The following is an 18697-nucleotide window of genomic DNA, read 5'->3' on the forward strand; positions in this document are numbered from 1 at the left end:
AATTCAGATCAAAAAAACCCTGTAGTCTGCCGCTCGTGGTGTCGAGTTTATTGAAGGGAATTATCAGGATTCCTATATATTTGGAGAAATGACTGCAGATACTATTCAAGAGAGTAAGAGAAAAGGAGGAAAAAGGAAACTGAAATAAGTTTTATATGCATGATAAACTAATCAACTCAGGTTGCAATATCACAATCAGAATGGGCAATTGGAAAGGCAGTTCCTAGCTATTTCCCTTATTTCCAAACTAAAGCCTTCATTCTCCAGCTGAAAATTGCCTTACTTCACCAGGTAACTTCAATCTTATTGTTTCATGTGTGTTTTCTCATTCAGTGACGTGCTTTCGTGCCTATATGAAGGAAATTTAAAGTCACTGGAGAAGGGACTGTACTACCTCCAGATTATGAATTATAGGTGAATCTTTATTAAGCTGTTTTACATTCTTAGTAATTTAAGGTAGAAATGAGGTTAGGGTTGTCAAAAAATGATGGTTCTAAGTTGAATAAAGATTATGCAAATACATTTGAAAAGTGTAAAAGAACCTTAGACAAAGCCAGATAAGTTATTTAGCAGAAAAAGGATATGGACATCTTTGTCACAAATTTGTCATGAATATCCTCAGAAAGGGGAAAGGTCTCCAAATCCTTCTCAAGTTGCTTAAGCTGCCTTTCCATCTGCTTTAGACTTTTCTCCAAGTTTTCTACAGAAACTAAACATATATTAATAATTTAAAACTTCAGATGTGCCAAAAGATGAATGCTGTTTAGATTAATCTTGCAAGAAGGCAGGTACAATATCCTTCCGTGCATTATAAAAGTCAGATGTACCAAGTGCATGGCAGACAACCTATTCCATATCATCAGGAAATATCACGTTAATAGCTCACCCGGGTAAAAATCATGCCACTCAAAACAGAAAGCAAGTTCACATGGGCTGAGATTAGATACACGGTGAGGGCTTTGGGAAAATAGCACATTGTGAACAACTGAGGTACCAAGCCAGCTAGAGGCCACTTCAGCACCAAGGCACCATGAGAACAAACAGTTCTGTGACAGTCAACTCTGGGCAAACTCCAGGGGCAATTTGAGAAAATGTGCCACGTGTACCAAGATAACTGTCATGAGAATGATTGCTAGTCACAAATGACAAGCGAGAAGTTTAACACAAAACATGTGAGCCTGTTTTTAACACAAACCTCTACTTGCTTTATCCAAGTGCTCAAAGTCTTCAACAAAGCTAAGGACACCAGGATATTTCTCCTCACAGATTTCCACCAGAAAGTGAAGCAGTGTTATCTTCTGATCAACTGATTTCGTATCTTTTAACTGAAATTAGTAATACAATATTCAGAAACACCAATGAGTTTTAATCACATCTTGCAGAATTCTTACATTGCTGAAGTGACTCTATTTTCAAATACAGTGCAAGAAAAACAAGTTTTGTGGAAAACTGAAACAGAGTTTGAAAAAATTAGAACCTGGGCCATCCTAAACTGTGGATCTGAATTGCATTTTCTAATTCAGAACTTGAGCTAATGTCTACTCCAGGTCCTAGGACATGAAGGAAAGAACAGACAATACAGCAATCTTGCCGAAGTTAAAGTGAATCTAATCAAAGATCTTTGATACAAAATGTCAGCAATGGAATTATTTGTTAGTCAAAAACTAGTTTTTACATGTAAGTGTGAAATTCAACTGTTTCACTTAGGTACCTATTCAAAAGAAGGCTCCCAGCTGGTTGGACATATGAGAGTGGCACAAAAGCTCAGTGTTAAGCACGTTAACACACATGCATTGATAAGTACCACTGGATTCTGCAAAATATTATTTCAAATATTGAGGTTCAATATCAAATAATGGGCAAAATGCATACATCCGATACCGGAAGAATTCCAACCTTCAAGACCTAGAAACAAAATGAGCTAAAGGTACTCCAGGCTATGTAGCCTTGAAGTACTTGCAAACCTGGGGCCGATTATTTGCCCGACTGAGCCCTTAACAATATTCCTTTACCACAGCTTTTCAAATTTTAATTTTGCTATACTAATAAAAATATTCCTAGTTGAGACAATTATCAGCAATAATAGTTTACCACAACACACTTTTCTGTCTGCTTTACTTAGTGGTAGAAAGAGAAGCTTTCAAAGCACAGTGTGTGGTGATCACAAAACTGATGTTCAAAATCTACTTTTGTCTAGCTCAAAGCAAATGGAGGGCTGCTGAAAGCGGGTGTGGAGCAGTGAACAGGTATTTATGCTCAAATTATTGAACAGATTAAGTGTCAAAAAACAGAACAAGCAATTTAAATAACATTGAAAATATGAAAAGGAAGTGGTTAGAGTACTGAACTCAGCATCCAGAGCTCTTTAAAACACTCACTTTACATAGGGAGCAAGGGTTAAATCCAAAGGCCTGTGCATTCCGAGAGCCTGCGTTCATGTAGTTTCCCGTCAGCAGCACCAGCTCCAAGAGCTGGCTGAAGCTTCTGCTCTTCTGTATCTCCTCACAGGTTGCACTGACAGCCAGGATGTCAGGTTTCATGTTGCTCACCTGCTCCTCAAACTGCAGCTTAAACAGTATTGCATTCAGCCGTGGCTTCAGCTTCTTTACACTGCTCATCTGATTGAAAAGGGGAAGAAGAACCTCCTTGAAAACCATGCTTCAGCAGGGAGAAAGCTCACGGATGGCTCACCAGTATGGCTGATTTGAAACTGCAGCCTCATACCCATCACAGAAAAGCTGTATGAATGGGGAGCACGTATTGCAAGCAACGGAAATGACCGCTATGAAGAATCATTGCAGCCATCAAGCTAACTGCAGAAAAGCGTACACCAAATGCAGTATAAATACTCAGTGATAAGAATTATAATAAGCAGAGTTTATCCTGAGACATTTGAATAGATACTTAGTATAAAAGTGACATGTGTAAATAAACCATAACGCATGAACAATAAAATTGCTCATGCAATAAGGTTCACAAGCTATCTGAGACGTAGGGAGAGAACACCCTCCTCCCAAAGGCCATCGTTTATGAAGGTCTGTCTGTATGATTCTTGAGGTCTAGAATGCAGACAGCCTGAAGCAACTGAATGAGGAGTTTAATGCCTGCTGACTCGCAAATAAGTGCCTTTTGTTTGCCCCATCTGAGAACGGCCTTCCAGTTGCTCTTGTACTTATCAACGCCATGCAGTTTTTCAGAAAGCACTCTGGAAAAAGATCCAGATGCTCTTCAACCGTTAAAACAGCAGCGAAATCAGGAAGACCCTGTGACCATAAAGGAAAAGTTTCAAAAAGCAGTGCTACTTACCACCACAGCAAACTGCTCAGGTTCAGACAAGTTCTTATATTCACTCTTTAAATTGGACAATTCATTGAGCTGTTTTTGTTCAGGAAGGTGCTTTATTAAATTCTACATACCATGAAAAGACATGAAATTAGACCTTATGCTCCCGTTTTCTTGGCCAGTTTTTCTATGAGGCTTTATTCAGTATAATCGGCAGAAATACAAAAGGTTCGTTTTGCGTCACTGTGAACTTAGACATTTGAAAACAAAAATGTTATGCCTTCCAAGAGGTAAGCACAGAATTCAGCTTATTAATTCATTCCCCCCACAATCTCAGAAAACTGCTGCATCACAGTGCCAAGTGCCAAAAGGAACTGCCCAACGGCCAGTTTGCTTTAGGAAGAACAGAGCGTACACGAGAACATGAAAGGGTGTGTGTGGTGGGGGGGGGGGCTTTTAAACAAATGCTGCTAATGAAAGTACTGTTCCCGCCCCTCAGGATGGGGAACATTAAGTGGGTTACTAGACAACTGTCCACCTGGAAAACGGGGCTTTTATGATCTAGAAAAGACTACAATAGAGGAATCAGAACAATGTTGCATAACTACCGCAATGTATAACTGGAGTTGTTGTGTTTTTCCTTTCATCAGTTATACCCTTGTTTATCTGAGTAAACTCCTTTTAGATGCATTTAGTTTGTAAGATGCCACTATAAAACAAGGAGCAGAAACTTTTAAAAGTGTACACTTGAAATAAAAGTAAAGACACAGGAAGCTGAAAGGTACAATTTTACACTAACTTTGCCCTTGCCTGCAATTTGCTACTGGTATGTAATGGAGCCCATTCAAGTCCAGCCTGGACATAAAGTGAATGCTTAAACTCAAAATTACTCCAGCTTAACATTAAAATATATTTTACTGGTATTGCACTCCCAAAACAGCCTCTTACAGAGCTATTACAAGACAGGGCAGGATACACCAAAACGAACAGAAACACTTGCTTCAGGACTGGGACAGACCAGCAAAATTCCCCTACTCAAGTTTCACTGCCCGGCCCCATTCCAGTGATGAGACTTCCATCTGGTTCCTAGTTGTCCCTGGAAGTGCTAAGCCCCTGTACCACAAGCAGCGCTCTCTGCTGGCAGGCAGAAATTGGTGGGTTGCAGAGAACGGGTGGCCTGTCCTGATATGCATTAAAACAAAAATAGAATGACTGCAGGACATCTTCATCTATTTTAATTCTGTAGTGGGCTGGTTCAGCTGGCACACATCAAGGCCTGACATATGGAGGCTTTTTTTAAAGGAAACTACTGCATTAAAATATCATAATAATTTTGCCCAGTGAAATTAGCAAAGTCATTTCATTGGGGAGGGGACACACACACACCCCTAGCATTTCTCTGGGCAAAGCACTGAATAAGCTGCAATATTATTTGTCAGAGGCACAACCCAGTGAAGTTGTGACCTGCTAGATGGAAGCCTCCACTCTTGGGGATTTCCAGGTACCTGCGCCTTACTGGGCTGCTGTCAGCAAGGTGGGAGAAAACCTGGAGGTAAACGTCACTTCTCCATCTTCCTGTGCATCCCCCACACCCTAGACAGGCCTTGAAGGTCTGTTGCTGTGGTTGGACCAGGGCTGGGAAGGCTACAGGATATGGCCCTTCCCAGACTCGTCTCCTCACCTACTGGAATGCCTCGCCCTTTTTGACCTCTGTGAAATCATCTGAGGTTGCTTTTGCAACTCTGGAAATCACACACTGTGGTTCTTTCTGCAGTGGCTGCAAGAGGTGAGGCCGGGAGAGTATATGGCATGTATCTTGGGAAGGGGGCATGCAAAAACTCTTGTGTCCACGGGGGCAACAGGACTGCTATTCCCACAACCTGCTTAAGATGTGTTTTCCTTAAATAGCTTCCTGCCTCTTGTCTGCAAAATAAAGCAGCATAGAAATGCACTTGAGAAAAAGATGTCATTTGTAGTATTGTTCAAACTAACTCCAAAGATGGAGTTCGTGATGGAGAACTGTCTAATTGGATCACAAGTCATATCAGCTCTAATCAAGCCAAGAAAAATTAAAAGAAGGAAGAGGGGAAGGGGGTGGGGTGGGGAGAAAGAGAAGACTAGTTCTTTTTGCTCTAGAGGTTTCAAACTGCACTGCACTTTACATAGGGCACACCAAGAGGGTGCAAAGTATGAGTGCAAGCCAACAGGGGCCATTTTTTAACAAGCAAATCCAGGACAGTGTTACAAGTTTCTTCATGCACACTCCAGTGATAGGAGAGCTGCTTCCAGCTGACAACAGAAAGATTTACAAATGTGAGAAAGAGATGCAGAACCTGGGAGCTTCAAGAACAGGTAGTCCTGAACAGCATCTGGAGTCATTCACCTGTGACATCCAAGCTGTTCAGCTATACATCTTGAACTACTTTGCAGATGAAAGATGGTTGTATTTACTGCAAATGCAGCCGGAATTAATCATGAGTCAGGCTGCGTATTCAAGGAAGGAGCATTAGTGGGTTTCTGATACTGAAAACCTGTGTATGTGAGACCACTGGGCAGATTAAATAAATGCAGTAAGTAAATAAATTGCTCGCTGTTCATCATACCTGGACCATGGATTCTGACAGCTGGACTTCATCTATTTCCAGTATCATCATTTTTATTTCTTCATACGGAACCCGAAAAGAACCTAGAAAGATAGCTGAAGAAAAAAAGAAAACATTTAACATTTAAGGCTGCAATTTGCTTTACGTTTCAGCTGGGTTGAATTGCCCAGATACACCACAAAATCACTAGACTGCTTGGTCACATTAGAAAGGTGGCACATCAACAGGCTAAATGAGATTCAAGAGTTTCAATTAGGAAACAAGAGATAGGGAAGGGAGGACTATAATGAATCGCCTGGGTCTTGCCTACATGACGTTCAGAGGAGAGAGTGAACTCCTAATGCACTCCACAGGTTCACTTCAGCTCCTACTTTCTGTATCTTCAAGCAGTGCTCTGGCAAGAAGAGAGAGCCTGTAGTAGGAGCTAGCTAGGGATGCTGGCCCAGAGGAGGGAAGGATGACCGGCATTGTCTCCTGTGGCCGTCAAGAGACAAGCTGCAGGAGGAAACCACACAGACTGGTCTTCACCCTTTATAAGACAGGGCTCCCTCAGGAGACAAACTGCACATTCAAGCCCCTGAACCAGACCAGAGTTATGCAAGCACTGTTTAACACTTCCATAGCCCGTGGTCTGCCATGGGTCAGCTAACTATCACATAACCATCACATAACCATCACGTAACCCTTTGATCAACAAGGACCTCTTCATCTTCAAAATGTCACTTGTATATAACCTGCATCTGGCACAATCTCACCATGGTTAAATTGCTGCTGTGTGATGTGATGAGTAGAGGAAAAAGCAAAAGAAGGAGCAAAGTGAGAGAGAGAAACAGCTGAAAGAAGCAAGATCATGCACTAAATCTTTAGTGAAGATGACAAGAACCTCAGGAAAACATGCGATAGAAAGTAACACCTCATTTTAAAAAGAAAACAGAAATAATAACCATTCACATAGGAAAGCACAGAGAGTTATTTTTGTTTTGAAAACAAAGATGGTAATGTTCAGAGTCTAGGGAAAAATATATTCATGGTATTTGTAAACATTTGCCATTTATTTTCGTATACCTGATGAATTCCTTGTTTACTACTGCATAACTTTAACATATGGTTTTACAGCATTTTGTTGTCATTATAAAATATGAACTGAATTAAAAGCAAAGCTTTGATATCTAGAACATCAAAACTAGTAATTAAAATCAACCAATTCCCCAAAGTATTTTAAATACTGTAAAACATTTACTTACAAAGATTTTGGGCAACCTTTGGTTCCAAAATTTTTAGTTCTCTGATTCGCTTTTTAACAGATTTCTTCTCCTCAAAACCTTCATCTTTTTTAACTATTAATACAGAATGTCATATGTCAGCACACTCCAGAGTTAACAGTATTAACACGTTTTCTTAAAAAAGACTTTTCTAGAGGTTTAAACATTATGTATGTATAAAAATAGGCATTTTTTAAATAAACCAAGTTCCACTACATAACTGAAGCACTTAGCAAATTTCTTCATTACTATTTTTAGAATTAAACACTAAATCGTCTGAGCACTGCTCAGACAATTGCTAGCTAAGGCCTGATTCATCCCACACCATCACAGGCACCCCTACCTGTGACCAGATGTGTTCTGCCCTGCAGACACATCTTGCTGGTTTTGCCAAGCCAACTTCTGTGGAACGGCTAGCAGAATGATACTATCTCTTCTACTTTTTCCATTATACTACTGGATACATTCAATATCCAGTATTGAATCCAGTATTGAATCCAGTAACCAATCATTTTTACAATAGTGGAATTTTCCCAGTCATTTCCAGTTCAAGGTTTTCCAGACCCCTTATATTGCTACTTTTTTTTAACCAAAGCCTAGAATCTGGTAGGGACACTAAAAGAACCACCAGAGACCCTCCCATTTTAGTTTTAGCATATATGAGCATTTTTACTTTTCTAGAAAGTGTTGAATTGGGAACATTTTCAGAGTCTATCTCAAAAAGTTTATCCAAATAGCTAAAAATGAAATATTTAAAACTAAAATAATGAGACATTTACTTTAGGGGGGAAAGACAGTACAGCAAACTTCATGTAATTTAAATAGCATATTCAAATTAAGAGTTCTATTTGAAAATGTTCTTACCTATAAATATTTTAATACAAGATAACTAGAGTGCACCTTTTCCATTTTTTCTAAACATTTAAACAAATGAAGATACTAATACTAACATACTAATTTTAATTCACCTGAAGAGTTGTATGTAGGTATGTATAACAAAATAAATTTTATTATACATACTGTTGCTCTTATTGTAGGATAGTAATATGGAGTAAACAGCACTGGATTAGATATGACAAATAAGATTATATACTTATCTTCCTAACTGTAGTGAACAAAGGCAGTCAAAATTACTGGCTATCTTTTCTAATTAAACTAACCGCTAAACTTTTGAAAGGCATTTGGCATCTTCAGTAATCTTCATCTGCTTAATGCACACTCCTTCATCTTTGGGGCCTTTTGATGTTATAGCTATATTCTATTTGATCGATTAACTGCCCTGTAAAATTTTTAAACACTGTATATACAACGGCAGGTGGGGGGGGGGGGAGAATGCCATGCTGGATACATGATGGGTTTCCCTGGTAAATCTGTTACCACATGCAAGTATGTGCTCAGCTTAGTTCTCAAATGACCATTCTGGCTGGAATCTTAAGAATTGATGGTTCCTTCAAAAACAAACGAGTTCATTGCATAATAAAACATTTAGACTAGAATTCGCACTTACCATTTTTTTGACAACAAAACGTAAGTTCCAGCTTGTACAGCAGCTCAGCATTCTCATACTTGCCCTCATTTGCCCTCAGCCAGAAGCAGGATTCATTCATGTCGTGTGGCCCGATCTGCAGAATATACCATAATCTGGAATAATATCTCAGTCTCTATGTGAACCGTATGTATCACAGACAGACAATTATAAAAGTCATGGACATAATATGGAAGGTAATTAGTAATTATTAGAAGGAAGTGTTGTTGTTGTTGTTGTTGTTGTTGTTTTTGCTACTGGCTTATTCTGGTTCAAGTATACTCAGTAATGATTAGTGCTCAGAGTCCTAGATAACTGGCTCTTCTGAGCACATTGAGTGCTATTTCCACACATTCCCCAGCAGCATCAATGGCAAGGACTCAGTTGTAGCAGAACAGATCTGGGTGCACGCGCCAGCTTGAGAAGCAGCCCGTTCCGATACTGCATAGTTCTGCCTATTTCTACCTGTCAATCCAACCTGGATCATTAATGTCTGATCTTGGGTCTCTATGTCAACTATGAATCATCACGGTTACTATCATTTGATGTTCAGGTCACTCAACCCAAGCAGGACGAGTTTTGTTGCATATGGCTGGAATGAAGGCGTACATCCAAAGCAGAGGACAAGTACTTTTGCCAATTGTTATTTTGACAGAATGAAAGTTCTCCTTCCATGCCATGCCATGTCATGCCAGACCCAGAACAAGCAAAAAGCACTTTTTACTGTAACGCTGTAACGCTGTTGGGCCCCAGCCAGCCGCAGCATGGGACGGGGACACTGCGTGCGATAGCCGTCTACTGACCCTGGTCTCTACTCCTCACTGTACCACAGTAAGAGCAGGGAAGACCAGCACTTTGGACTCCAGTGGCAGCACTCCCGAAGCCCACCTTTCCCGGTTGAGCATCCTCCAGACTACACTCCCATCATTGCCAGCTAACCAGGCTAGAGAAGGTCGATCGAAAGCATAGGGGCATGGAAAGAAACCAGCTCTAAAGAGATGCGCAGAAGTTGAACTATGTGACTCTAAAAACAAATGACTGGAAGCTTTTAGCATGTAAACAGCAATCGCCTTCTAAAATGACACCAGATGCGAAGCTTAGTTTACCTTTGCCCAGTTGAATCTTTTCATCGTGACCTCAGGTTTAAACTCCTTCTTAGGCTTCAATCCAAAGGGTAGGGCTTGAGGAGGAGGGGAAGGCATTCCGGGCAAGGTCCCCAGTGGGGGCGGAGGAGGAATACCAAAAGGAAGAGGCTTTCCTGGGCCATTAAGAAGGGAGGGTGGGGGGGGGGGGGGGGGGGGGGGGGGGGGCGGAGGAGCTCCATTGGAAGGTGCCGCCGGTGGTAACAATTCAGACGACACGACAGTCGATGGACGTGGAGAGGCACCTGCCATCGCAGCACCCTGGAAAGAAAGGCTCTGAGTTAACGAATGCAAATCTTGCACCTCCCTCAGTCGAAAGCAAAATGTGAAATCCCGTACAACAGCCATCAGTTGTAGATTCGGTGCAGAAAGCAGATGATCAGTTCATTCAGATATCTTTGTGGGCGACAGTTTGCCAGTTTGGGATTCAATTCTGTCCTCCATCCAGTAATAATAATAGAATGCCGCAGCTCACCAAGAGCGTGGGACTCAATTGCACTGTGGCCATTTCCTTCTGAACACATACAAAGAGATTTTGTATTGCGGTCACCTGCAAAACCTTATGTACTACGGATTAGACTAAAATACTACTGTATGATAACTCCTTCATCTGTTATCTTCTCCAACGATGCTTGAGTTACCAGCTTGGATATGAGAAGCACAGGATTAAATGACAGTTCTGCCTAGTCTGCCATCCTTGTTTCCAGTAGCGGACAGAGAGACGGTCTGTGAAGCTTATTAAGGGTCTTCAGCGAAAAAAATAACTAGATGGGGAGCGCAAGTCCAACCACTGCCAAAGACCCTTGGTAAGCGGCAAGCTTCCTTTTACTCAGAGAAGTTTTCAGTAGGCGCCCTTGACTCTCAAAGTTCGCAGAACAATGCTGCTTCATTGATTTTAAAAGAAGTTGATCTTGGGTGTTTCCCAGAGTCCTGAAGGCTAGTATATTTCTGACCCAGGGCTATGCCCAAGATAAATTGCTCTGGCCCGAAGAACAGGCGGCCATATTGAAGTTACTACTCATACACGTAATATGAATGTGGAGCTATTTTAAACTGTACTGCTATCTCCTCAACCCTAGAGCAGACTTAAGGAAGGTGCACCTATTTTACTCAAGCTCACATTTGCCTTCCATACACCTTGGTTCATATCCATGTGATCTGTGTATAAGGAAAGTTTTGCAAACTGGCATGATTGCCTTCTTTTTGGCCCTAAACGTGGATCTCCACAAAAGGAGAAAATATGATGCGAAAAGTTATTCAAATTGCAAAATAATCTGTAATTGTAATACAGTTAGAAGGTTTGTTGTTGCCAAGATTGGAGGAAAGGTGAAGACAAACTAAGGAATATTCCTCAGAATAAATGTACTATGAGAGTCAAAACGTAATCGAAGACCTCTTCAAGTTGGAAGACTAAGCAAATTATCCAGTACGGCTGGTCACTTTGGCACCAGTTTATACTAGTAAGAAGTTATAATTAGTAAAAAAAAATGAACTTGTAATACAATTGCTTTTATTATCCATCCTGATCATTTTAAAAATAAGAATATAAAGATTTTTTTTTTAACCTGGACCTGGAATAAAAGACAGCCCTCAATTTTTTGCTTTGCTATTTTTGGTCTCAAGGGTCATTTATATAGTATATAAGCATAACATTTTACCAATAAAATATTCCTTTACCTTGCATTCTGCTTCAATTTTCTGAAGTTGCGCCTTTGTCTCCTGATGAGCTAAAAATTCTTCTTCAAACTAGAACACAAACATGAAAGTGCTTTGCATCTCAGTATCTTTCCCCCCTCAAGCTGTTGGCATAACTCCCAAGTGTTTTAAGTCGTTTGCATGTTGTATTATCTAGATATGTTGATCGTGTGATACTCAGTGGGGCACAGGGAGAATGAAGCAGCAGATTGACCTCCGGCTCCGAAGTGGGGTAGACTTAGCATTCGCCTGTGCTCAGACACCTTTTCGGGTCTCTTGTCAATCCCACTGCTCTTCCAAGGGTCTGGGGGTGGGGCAGTTATACCAGGCCCAGGCTGCTATGGATGTGAAGTCCTGACATTACTTCAATTGATCCAGGCCTCAGTTTGATTTGATCTGGCGCCTACCACCAAGTGCTACAGCTGTCCCCATATTATCCACAAGCATAACTGACCCTTCCAGGCAAAACACAGCCCACCACCGTCAGCAAAGAGGGAATCCTATACAACCTGAACCGGGAGTACGCCCCACTAAATTCAATAGGACTTGCATGTGAGCAAAAATTAATACATGCCATTAGCAACATTCAGTTACAAGAGAAATTCTAAACACAAGCAAAGTGAACAAGGAGATATAAAAGGAGGAAGTAATAGGAGACAATTAACTCAAAGTATTAATGCACATGGCTGTGTGCTCAAATTTAACTGATTCAATCTTTAGAGGAGAGTCTACCCTTTATTCTCCACTAACTACTAGTGTACTACTGGGAAAGAGCCAATTAAATTTAATTCAGCTCTTTTCACATAAAACAACTACTCTGGAGTTTATCAGAGGGAGCAGCCCAGGTACCCAGACTCCCATTTTTCAAGTCACTACTGGTATGGACCTTGAAATGCCTTCAACCAACTTCCCAAATGGACATTGAATCAAAAGGCACAACACAGGCACCGGGAAACACTGGGGTGCGCAGCTGTCTCCCCCCACACCCCGCCCCACTGGTCCATGTGTGCAAAGCCACACTAGACAGCTGTTCCTTGCCCAGGGAAAAATATATGGATCGTAAATGAATCTTGCAACTGCTTTTTATGAGCTTCCACACAGAGACAGAGCTGTGCAAAGCCAAGCCTGTGGGTGCCCAAGACAGAATTCACGACACTTTTTGCAACAGCTCCAGCCCTGGCACTTCCAGGGGCCAGATGGATGCTGCTTTTCCAAGGGAATACGCAGGCTTGACGCTGCTTGCAAGGATTCGAGGCCACCCTCTGGGATCTGACAAGCAGCAAGGCTTTGATGGCAAAGTGGCAAAGGAAATGGCTGGAAGGTTCTGTCCTACGTGCTCAGAGGTTAGTATTTAGATGCACCGGCCCAGCCATTTCCATGCTGTGCCCTCAAACGGGCAATAACTCATGACAGTGCCATGGGGCGCCATTTCTTTTGATGAAAAGCAGGCAAGCATGGGACACTTTTACAAGTCTAATATGCAAATAATGCTACTTGCAATAATGCACCTCAGTGTGCAAGGTTGTGGGCCGGACACACACAATGCACGGAACCTCCTGGCATTTAGGAGCAACCGCAGGATGTTCCCCCAGAGTTATGACAAAAAACGTGGCACACTGTTTTGTATCAGCCAGTTTTTCACCTGCAAAATTAACTCTAGGGGAAAATACAGACTTATAGATTGGAAAGACTTTTGTTCAGAGTACATGGACGGACAGTCGGATTTTTAATCTGAGTAAGGAGAACTTATTGCCACGTTCTGCTTAGCATGCTCGGCAAGATTTGCCAGCAATGGCTGAATGGCAACATGCGCAACTCAAGAGTCTGATTGGTTCAGTTTTGCCACTTTTACAGCTTCAGAATCCTCTTAATTAAGTCCTTAAGTGGAAGATTTAATTAAACTCTTTGATTTTTGAATGGATCATTTTCAGGTGTAATCTACAAATTATTTTCTATAATAGTATATTATTGTACCTCTTACACCTATGTAAGAGATACATAGCATATATTCATTTATATACTTTAATTGTGAATGCATTGCATTCATCTCTCATGTAAGAAATCTTTAACTTTTTCTGTTCATTTGGGTTTCAGTTTCAATTTTGAATTTAATAAAAGAAATGTCACCCACCTGCCCAAAGGTTGGTTTTCCCCATCAAAATCTTTGCTAGCTTCTAGCAGCCCTGCCAGGAAAACGAAAGACAAGCACAAAACATGCAACCATTTTTTCCCCAGCTTGTGCTGATAGGGAGAATGGCATAGTTATAAACTGAGTTAAAACTCAAAGTTTGAGATCCAGTCATTGTGTGGCTATCTATCTGGGCCCTAATAAAGGTTTGACAGGAGACTGAAAGTCATGCACATAAAAAGTTAGACATAAGTAAATAGAATTTTTATAAAATTACTAACCTTTTTTGAAGCTCCTGAAGCCTTCTCTTTAAGCTCTTCTACTTTGTGTTCAATGCAGACATCTAGTAGAAAATCAAGTTGGTTGGTTTGGTTTTCCAAGACTTCCCAAGCCTTTCAATACCTGTCAGTCTTAGAAGAGACCCCACCATCATATGGATGACACCCTCCTAAAGGGCTGCTCGTTTAGTTCAATCAACTGAGATGCATGGAAGAAAATCTAACAGAGACTCAATTTCCAAGTTTTGCTTCTCTCCTTCGTAGGATAAAGTGTATAGCAATCCACCCCCAACTCTGAGGTCAAGGTAGGGCCCGCTAGCCCCCAGAAAACAAAGACAGTCTTAAGGGTACCAATATACAGCAGAATGTTATCTGTACTATATCTTTTGGTATGAAGCAATAATGTGAAAACATACCCATTAGATGACTAAAGTCCACATCCAGTCTTTTACGGTAACTAAAATCTGGGTCTACTCCATTTCGATGTAAGACTATCTGTGAAATGCACTCTTCGATTAACTTGAAATACAGGGGTCTACACAAGTAGGAAATGAAAGAAATCATCTATTTGTTGATTATGGAATCACTTTATAAATAGCAAGCAAGTGGAAAAAACCATAATTCTGCAACCTTGTTACCACCCCGAGGCAAGCCTTTGTCACAGCAATTTTACGTGGGTAAAATTAAAACAACCCCCTCATTTCAGAAAATACTGCTCATGAAGATTAGAAAATTCTGACACAGTGCTGCTTCTCATCCTGCCTTATGCAATGAGACATGCAGATCCTAATCTGTGAGATTTTAACCAAGACTTGAAAGCGTCATCAAAGCTAATCAAACCTAAAACTGGTTGATGCAAGTTGCTGTATTGATATAACACTTAACTATTATGAGTCTTGACAAAAGGGTTCATGGTTGAGAAGGACCAGCAACTGCAACCCCAAGGCCCATTTCCTATCCCTTCACCATAATCAGGAACAATCAGAAACGACCCACCCATCTCTTGAATTGTAATACAATGCCAATAAATGGATTTTTTGCACTCCCTTGGCAGCTAAAAGACTAATGCCACAACCTGGAAAGGATAAACACCACCTGACAATGGCAAAAGGAATGGAGGATTTAATGAAACATTCAATTTACGAGTCAACTACAAATAAAAAATACATATTTAGTGTACCTTTAATAAAGTATATGCATAATTATTTTAATAGGGTAGTATATTCTGTTATAGTCCAATATACATAGCTGCTACATGATGCTCCATAAATTCAAGACAGAGGTTACTTTTATGGAACTGATCCGTCTTATACTTGGCCTTTTCTTCTTCTACCTTTAAATTTCCCTAACATTATTATCTTCTCCAGTGAGTCCTGCCTTCTCATGAAGTGACCAAAGTGCAACAGCGTCATCCTGTTTGCTTCCAGGAAATTTCTGGCTCAGTCTGATCTAAGGTCCACATGTCCATTTTTTCTTCAGACTAGGGTATTTGCAAAGCTCTCCTGCAGCACCCTGCTTCAAACAGATCACTTTTCTGATTAATCGAGCAATATTATGCTCTCACTTATTATAAATGCCAAGTAAGAGCTAGTGCGAGTTTTCCTTACCGTATAAAATTGTCATTTCGTATCAGCAAGAGATGCTGAAGGATAGAAAGAAAATAGCCTTCTGCACTTGTGTCCTTCACAGAGTTCCATACCATATTGTAAACATCACTTGCATCAGTAACCAAGTCAAGGATAACACAACTTATTTCCATGCTCAGCCACAGAAACATTTTATGCTTTCAGAAAAGAATTTACTATTACGTCTCTGCTAAATTTTTTCACATTTCCCCAACAATTCTCAATCAGAAAAGGCATTATATTTGAAAATAATTTTAAGGAGAAAAAAATTTGGAGGATTGCATTGGGTTCAGATGAGAAAATTTAAGGAAATCCCACCTCTTTCCTGGAGCTGTATATAATACTATCCCATCATGCCAGCATTGTAGTAGATGCAAATAGGAACCAACATGTAAACAGATGCTGCTGCTGTCATTCACAATGACAACACAAAGCCCCCCAAAGCCCTAGGGAAAAGAAGCTGTGCTACAGCAATACACTTTTAAGAATTTCTCCTTCCTCTGGAAAAAAAATTAGTGAAACAGAGCCCTCAATTTCTTCTCCCATGACTACAGTGGAGAATTCCAAGTGGCTACTGGTACATAGCTCTATCTTCTATACTGAGGGAAGGATGTAAATGAGCCACATGCCTTTTGCACAAATGTCTTGCTCCAAGTATTGCTTAGAATATGCATCGCCTCATTTTCCAGATCAAAGCACCGCAAGAGAATGAGAACTTGCTACAAAAGATGTTAATTGTCCACATGATTTAGCATGGATCTGACCAAACCAGGGAACTGAGGTGTGTGTTACCAACCCCAGGTCTAAACTTTTCAGGGTCCTCTGTCTTCTTTCAAAGGATATTCTAACTCAGATTTGATATCTTCTAAACGATGAGAAAATTCAATCATATCTTCTTCTTTGTGCTCACTGAACACTTTGAGCTGGATATCCAAAGCATCATTCTTTATGCATTTCAAATGCTGCAGTGGAAAATAATACAATAGTGCCTAATTGATAATTGCATATTAAAATAAGCTATTTTAAAGCAACCCCATTTTTAACATTGCAAGGTATATGTTTAGGTAATCTATGAAGTATTCAAACACACAAAATATATTTCCAAACTAACTTAGAAAACATAAAGCAAAACTGTACTGCAGCTGCTTATCTTTATTTCATTTTAAGCTATTAGTTTCTGAATAAATTTTTATTTGCAACGTTTCATTCTGTGTCTTGATAAATTATTCCAGAAAGGAGTCCAGCTTCTTCTCAACTCAGGTAAACCTTCCCATTTAAATATTCATTTACATACACACAACAGGCCACATACCGGCAATTGCTCTTTCAATCCACAGCGCATAAATTCATTCCTAATATGGAGTCTGAAGTCCAGATCATCAGGAGATGTAACGAGTGCATTGATGAGTTGCATACAAGCTACCTGCAAGAAATAACATGTTTATGTTCTTTGCATGCTTTGAATGTGAAGGGCTAACATTTTAGGAAAAAACAGACCAAATGGTGCTCCAACAGTTGAGTTGATAGCCAATATGTCTAGATATTTTATTGCTATGAACTTGGGCATATTAAACTGTATCACTGTGTTAGACCTAGATTGTATGTCTTAGCAGCAAACTGTAGGATTTTAAAAAATCCATTTCCAATTTAAAAATATATCTATGAATACTGTTGCATGACATTTTGGCTTGTTAAGGTTTTATGAATTAAACAAAACAGAGCTAACTTATAATCATTCAGTATGTCATAATTTACCTCTGTGATGTTTGAACCAAACTTTATTTATATTTATTTTACATTTATATTGCAATTTATATCCTGCCTTTTTCCTACAAAGGGCTCAAGGCAGCTTACATCATTCTCCTCCTCCATCTTATCCCCACAACAACCCTGTGAGGTAGGTTGGGCTGAGAGTCTGTGACTGACCTAGAGTCACCCAGTTGGCTCCATGGCTGAGCGGGGACTAGAACCCAGGTCGTCTGAGTCCCAGTCCCATGCTCTTAACCACTACACCACACTGGCTCTTAACCATAACACCACACACTTTAAAGTTACATATTATAATTAAAGACCATTAAACCATTCCAGGACCATTCAGTAAAATTTACATTTTATAAGAAATTGCACACAATCATCATAAGAAAAGTAACAATTTAAGAATGCATAATTTAAGTTTTAGAATGAAGAATTAAAGAGTCAAAACTGTCTTCATTTATTATTTTATATCCTGAATATTTAAGCTACATAAATATTTTTATCCTGCAAGATCCCAGTTTCTCTTGGCTATTCAAAACACTAACCTGAACATCCTATGATGTAAGAATTAAGTGCTGAGCCGTAAGCATTATTAGGAGTATCATGCTAATAGGTCAAGCCACAGAGCTGCAGAATAGCTTGGTAGTTTCACCCATGTGGGAAAGCAGGAAGAATAGCTGGAAAAGCAAGACTATTTGCACTTGCATTTGAGGTGTGACTGCCCCTAGCCTTAGATTGCCAATGGAACACCTCGTTTATTGCAAAAGTTTGGAGCAACAGGAGAGGAAAGGAGATTAGGAGCAGGGCGCATGATAGGCTGCTTTGGGCAGAGCAGAAAAAACCTGGCAAGATGCAAGAGCTACAAACCTCAACATTCTGTGAGACAAAGAGAAACACAACCCAGGCCAAATGTAGTCAAGCTGTTGTCTTCCAGTGCATCCAATATATATGAAGAACATGAAGGAAGAGGCCTTTTCCTTGTTCACTGTCTGTACATGTGTAGCCATTGCAAGCCTAACAATCTTCAGTCTGAAGTAACTGTTCTTCTAACCAAGGATGCACAGCCACGAACACGCAGTTTTCCCGCCAGCAGATTGAAAACATGTTTAATTGGCCTTACCTGCTCTTAGAGGAAAAGCTACACCTCTTATGCCTGTTTTCTGCCTCTAGGAGCAAAGCGGTAATGTGCAGCATCTACTTAAAAATAAATGAACTTGTCCTCTGAGAAAGATTCAGGAAACAACTTGTACTTTTTCTATTTTAAACAATCATAGAGTATTCACTTTCAGCCCTCCTCTACACCCACATGATGGAACTGCATGCAAGGGAGGGTTCCAGGTAGATGCAAATTAACCGTGGAAAAACATGCCACAGGTACCTTCCTGAAGCTCATCCCATTGTG

The 18697-nt window shown here is 40.3% G+C and overlaps 1 protein-coding gene across 1 annotated transcript in view; it reads right to left on the reverse strand.

Moving 5' to 3' along the window:
* DIAPH3 (diaphanous related formin 3) overlaps nucleotides 1-18697 on the reverse strand; it is a 91856-nt gene that overhangs the window by 68968 nt on the left and 4191 nt on the right. Inside the window, exons 5-18 of the mRNA XM_044448240.1 lie at nucleotides 16853-16963; nucleotides 16384-16502; nucleotides 15523-15639; nucleotides 14332-14450; nucleotides 13919-13980; nucleotides 11492-11560; nucleotides 9779-10117; nucleotides 8655-8769; nucleotides 7130-7222; nucleotides 5886-5980; nucleotides 3307-3408; nucleotides 2379-2618; nucleotides 1196-1325; nucleotides 585-709 (exon numbers count right to left, since the gene is read on the reverse strand). Of these exons, the coding sequence (XP_044304175.1) occupies nucleotides 585-709; nucleotides 1196-1325; nucleotides 2379-2618; nucleotides 3307-3408; nucleotides 5886-5980; nucleotides 7130-7222; nucleotides 8655-8769; nucleotides 9779-10117; nucleotides 11492-11560; nucleotides 13919-13980; nucleotides 14332-14450; nucleotides 15523-15639; nucleotides 16384-16502; nucleotides 16853-16963 (1836 nt within the window). The remainder of the gene's footprint in view (nucleotides 1-584; nucleotides 710-1195; nucleotides 1326-2378; nucleotides 2619-3306; nucleotides 3409-5885; nucleotides 5981-7129; nucleotides 7223-8654; nucleotides 8770-9778; nucleotides 10118-11491; nucleotides 11561-13918; nucleotides 13981-14331; nucleotides 14451-15522; nucleotides 15640-16383; nucleotides 16503-16852; nucleotides 16964-18697) is intronic.

This window comes from Varanus komodoensis, unplaced genomic scaffold (genome assembly GCF_004798865.1).
Source record: "Varanus komodoensis strain SLA01 unplaced genomic scaffold, ASM479886v1 scaffold54, whole genome shotgun sequence".
NCBI classification, from domain to species: Eukaryota; Metazoa; Chordata; class Lepidosauria; order Squamata; family Varanidae; genus Varanus; species Varanus komodoensis.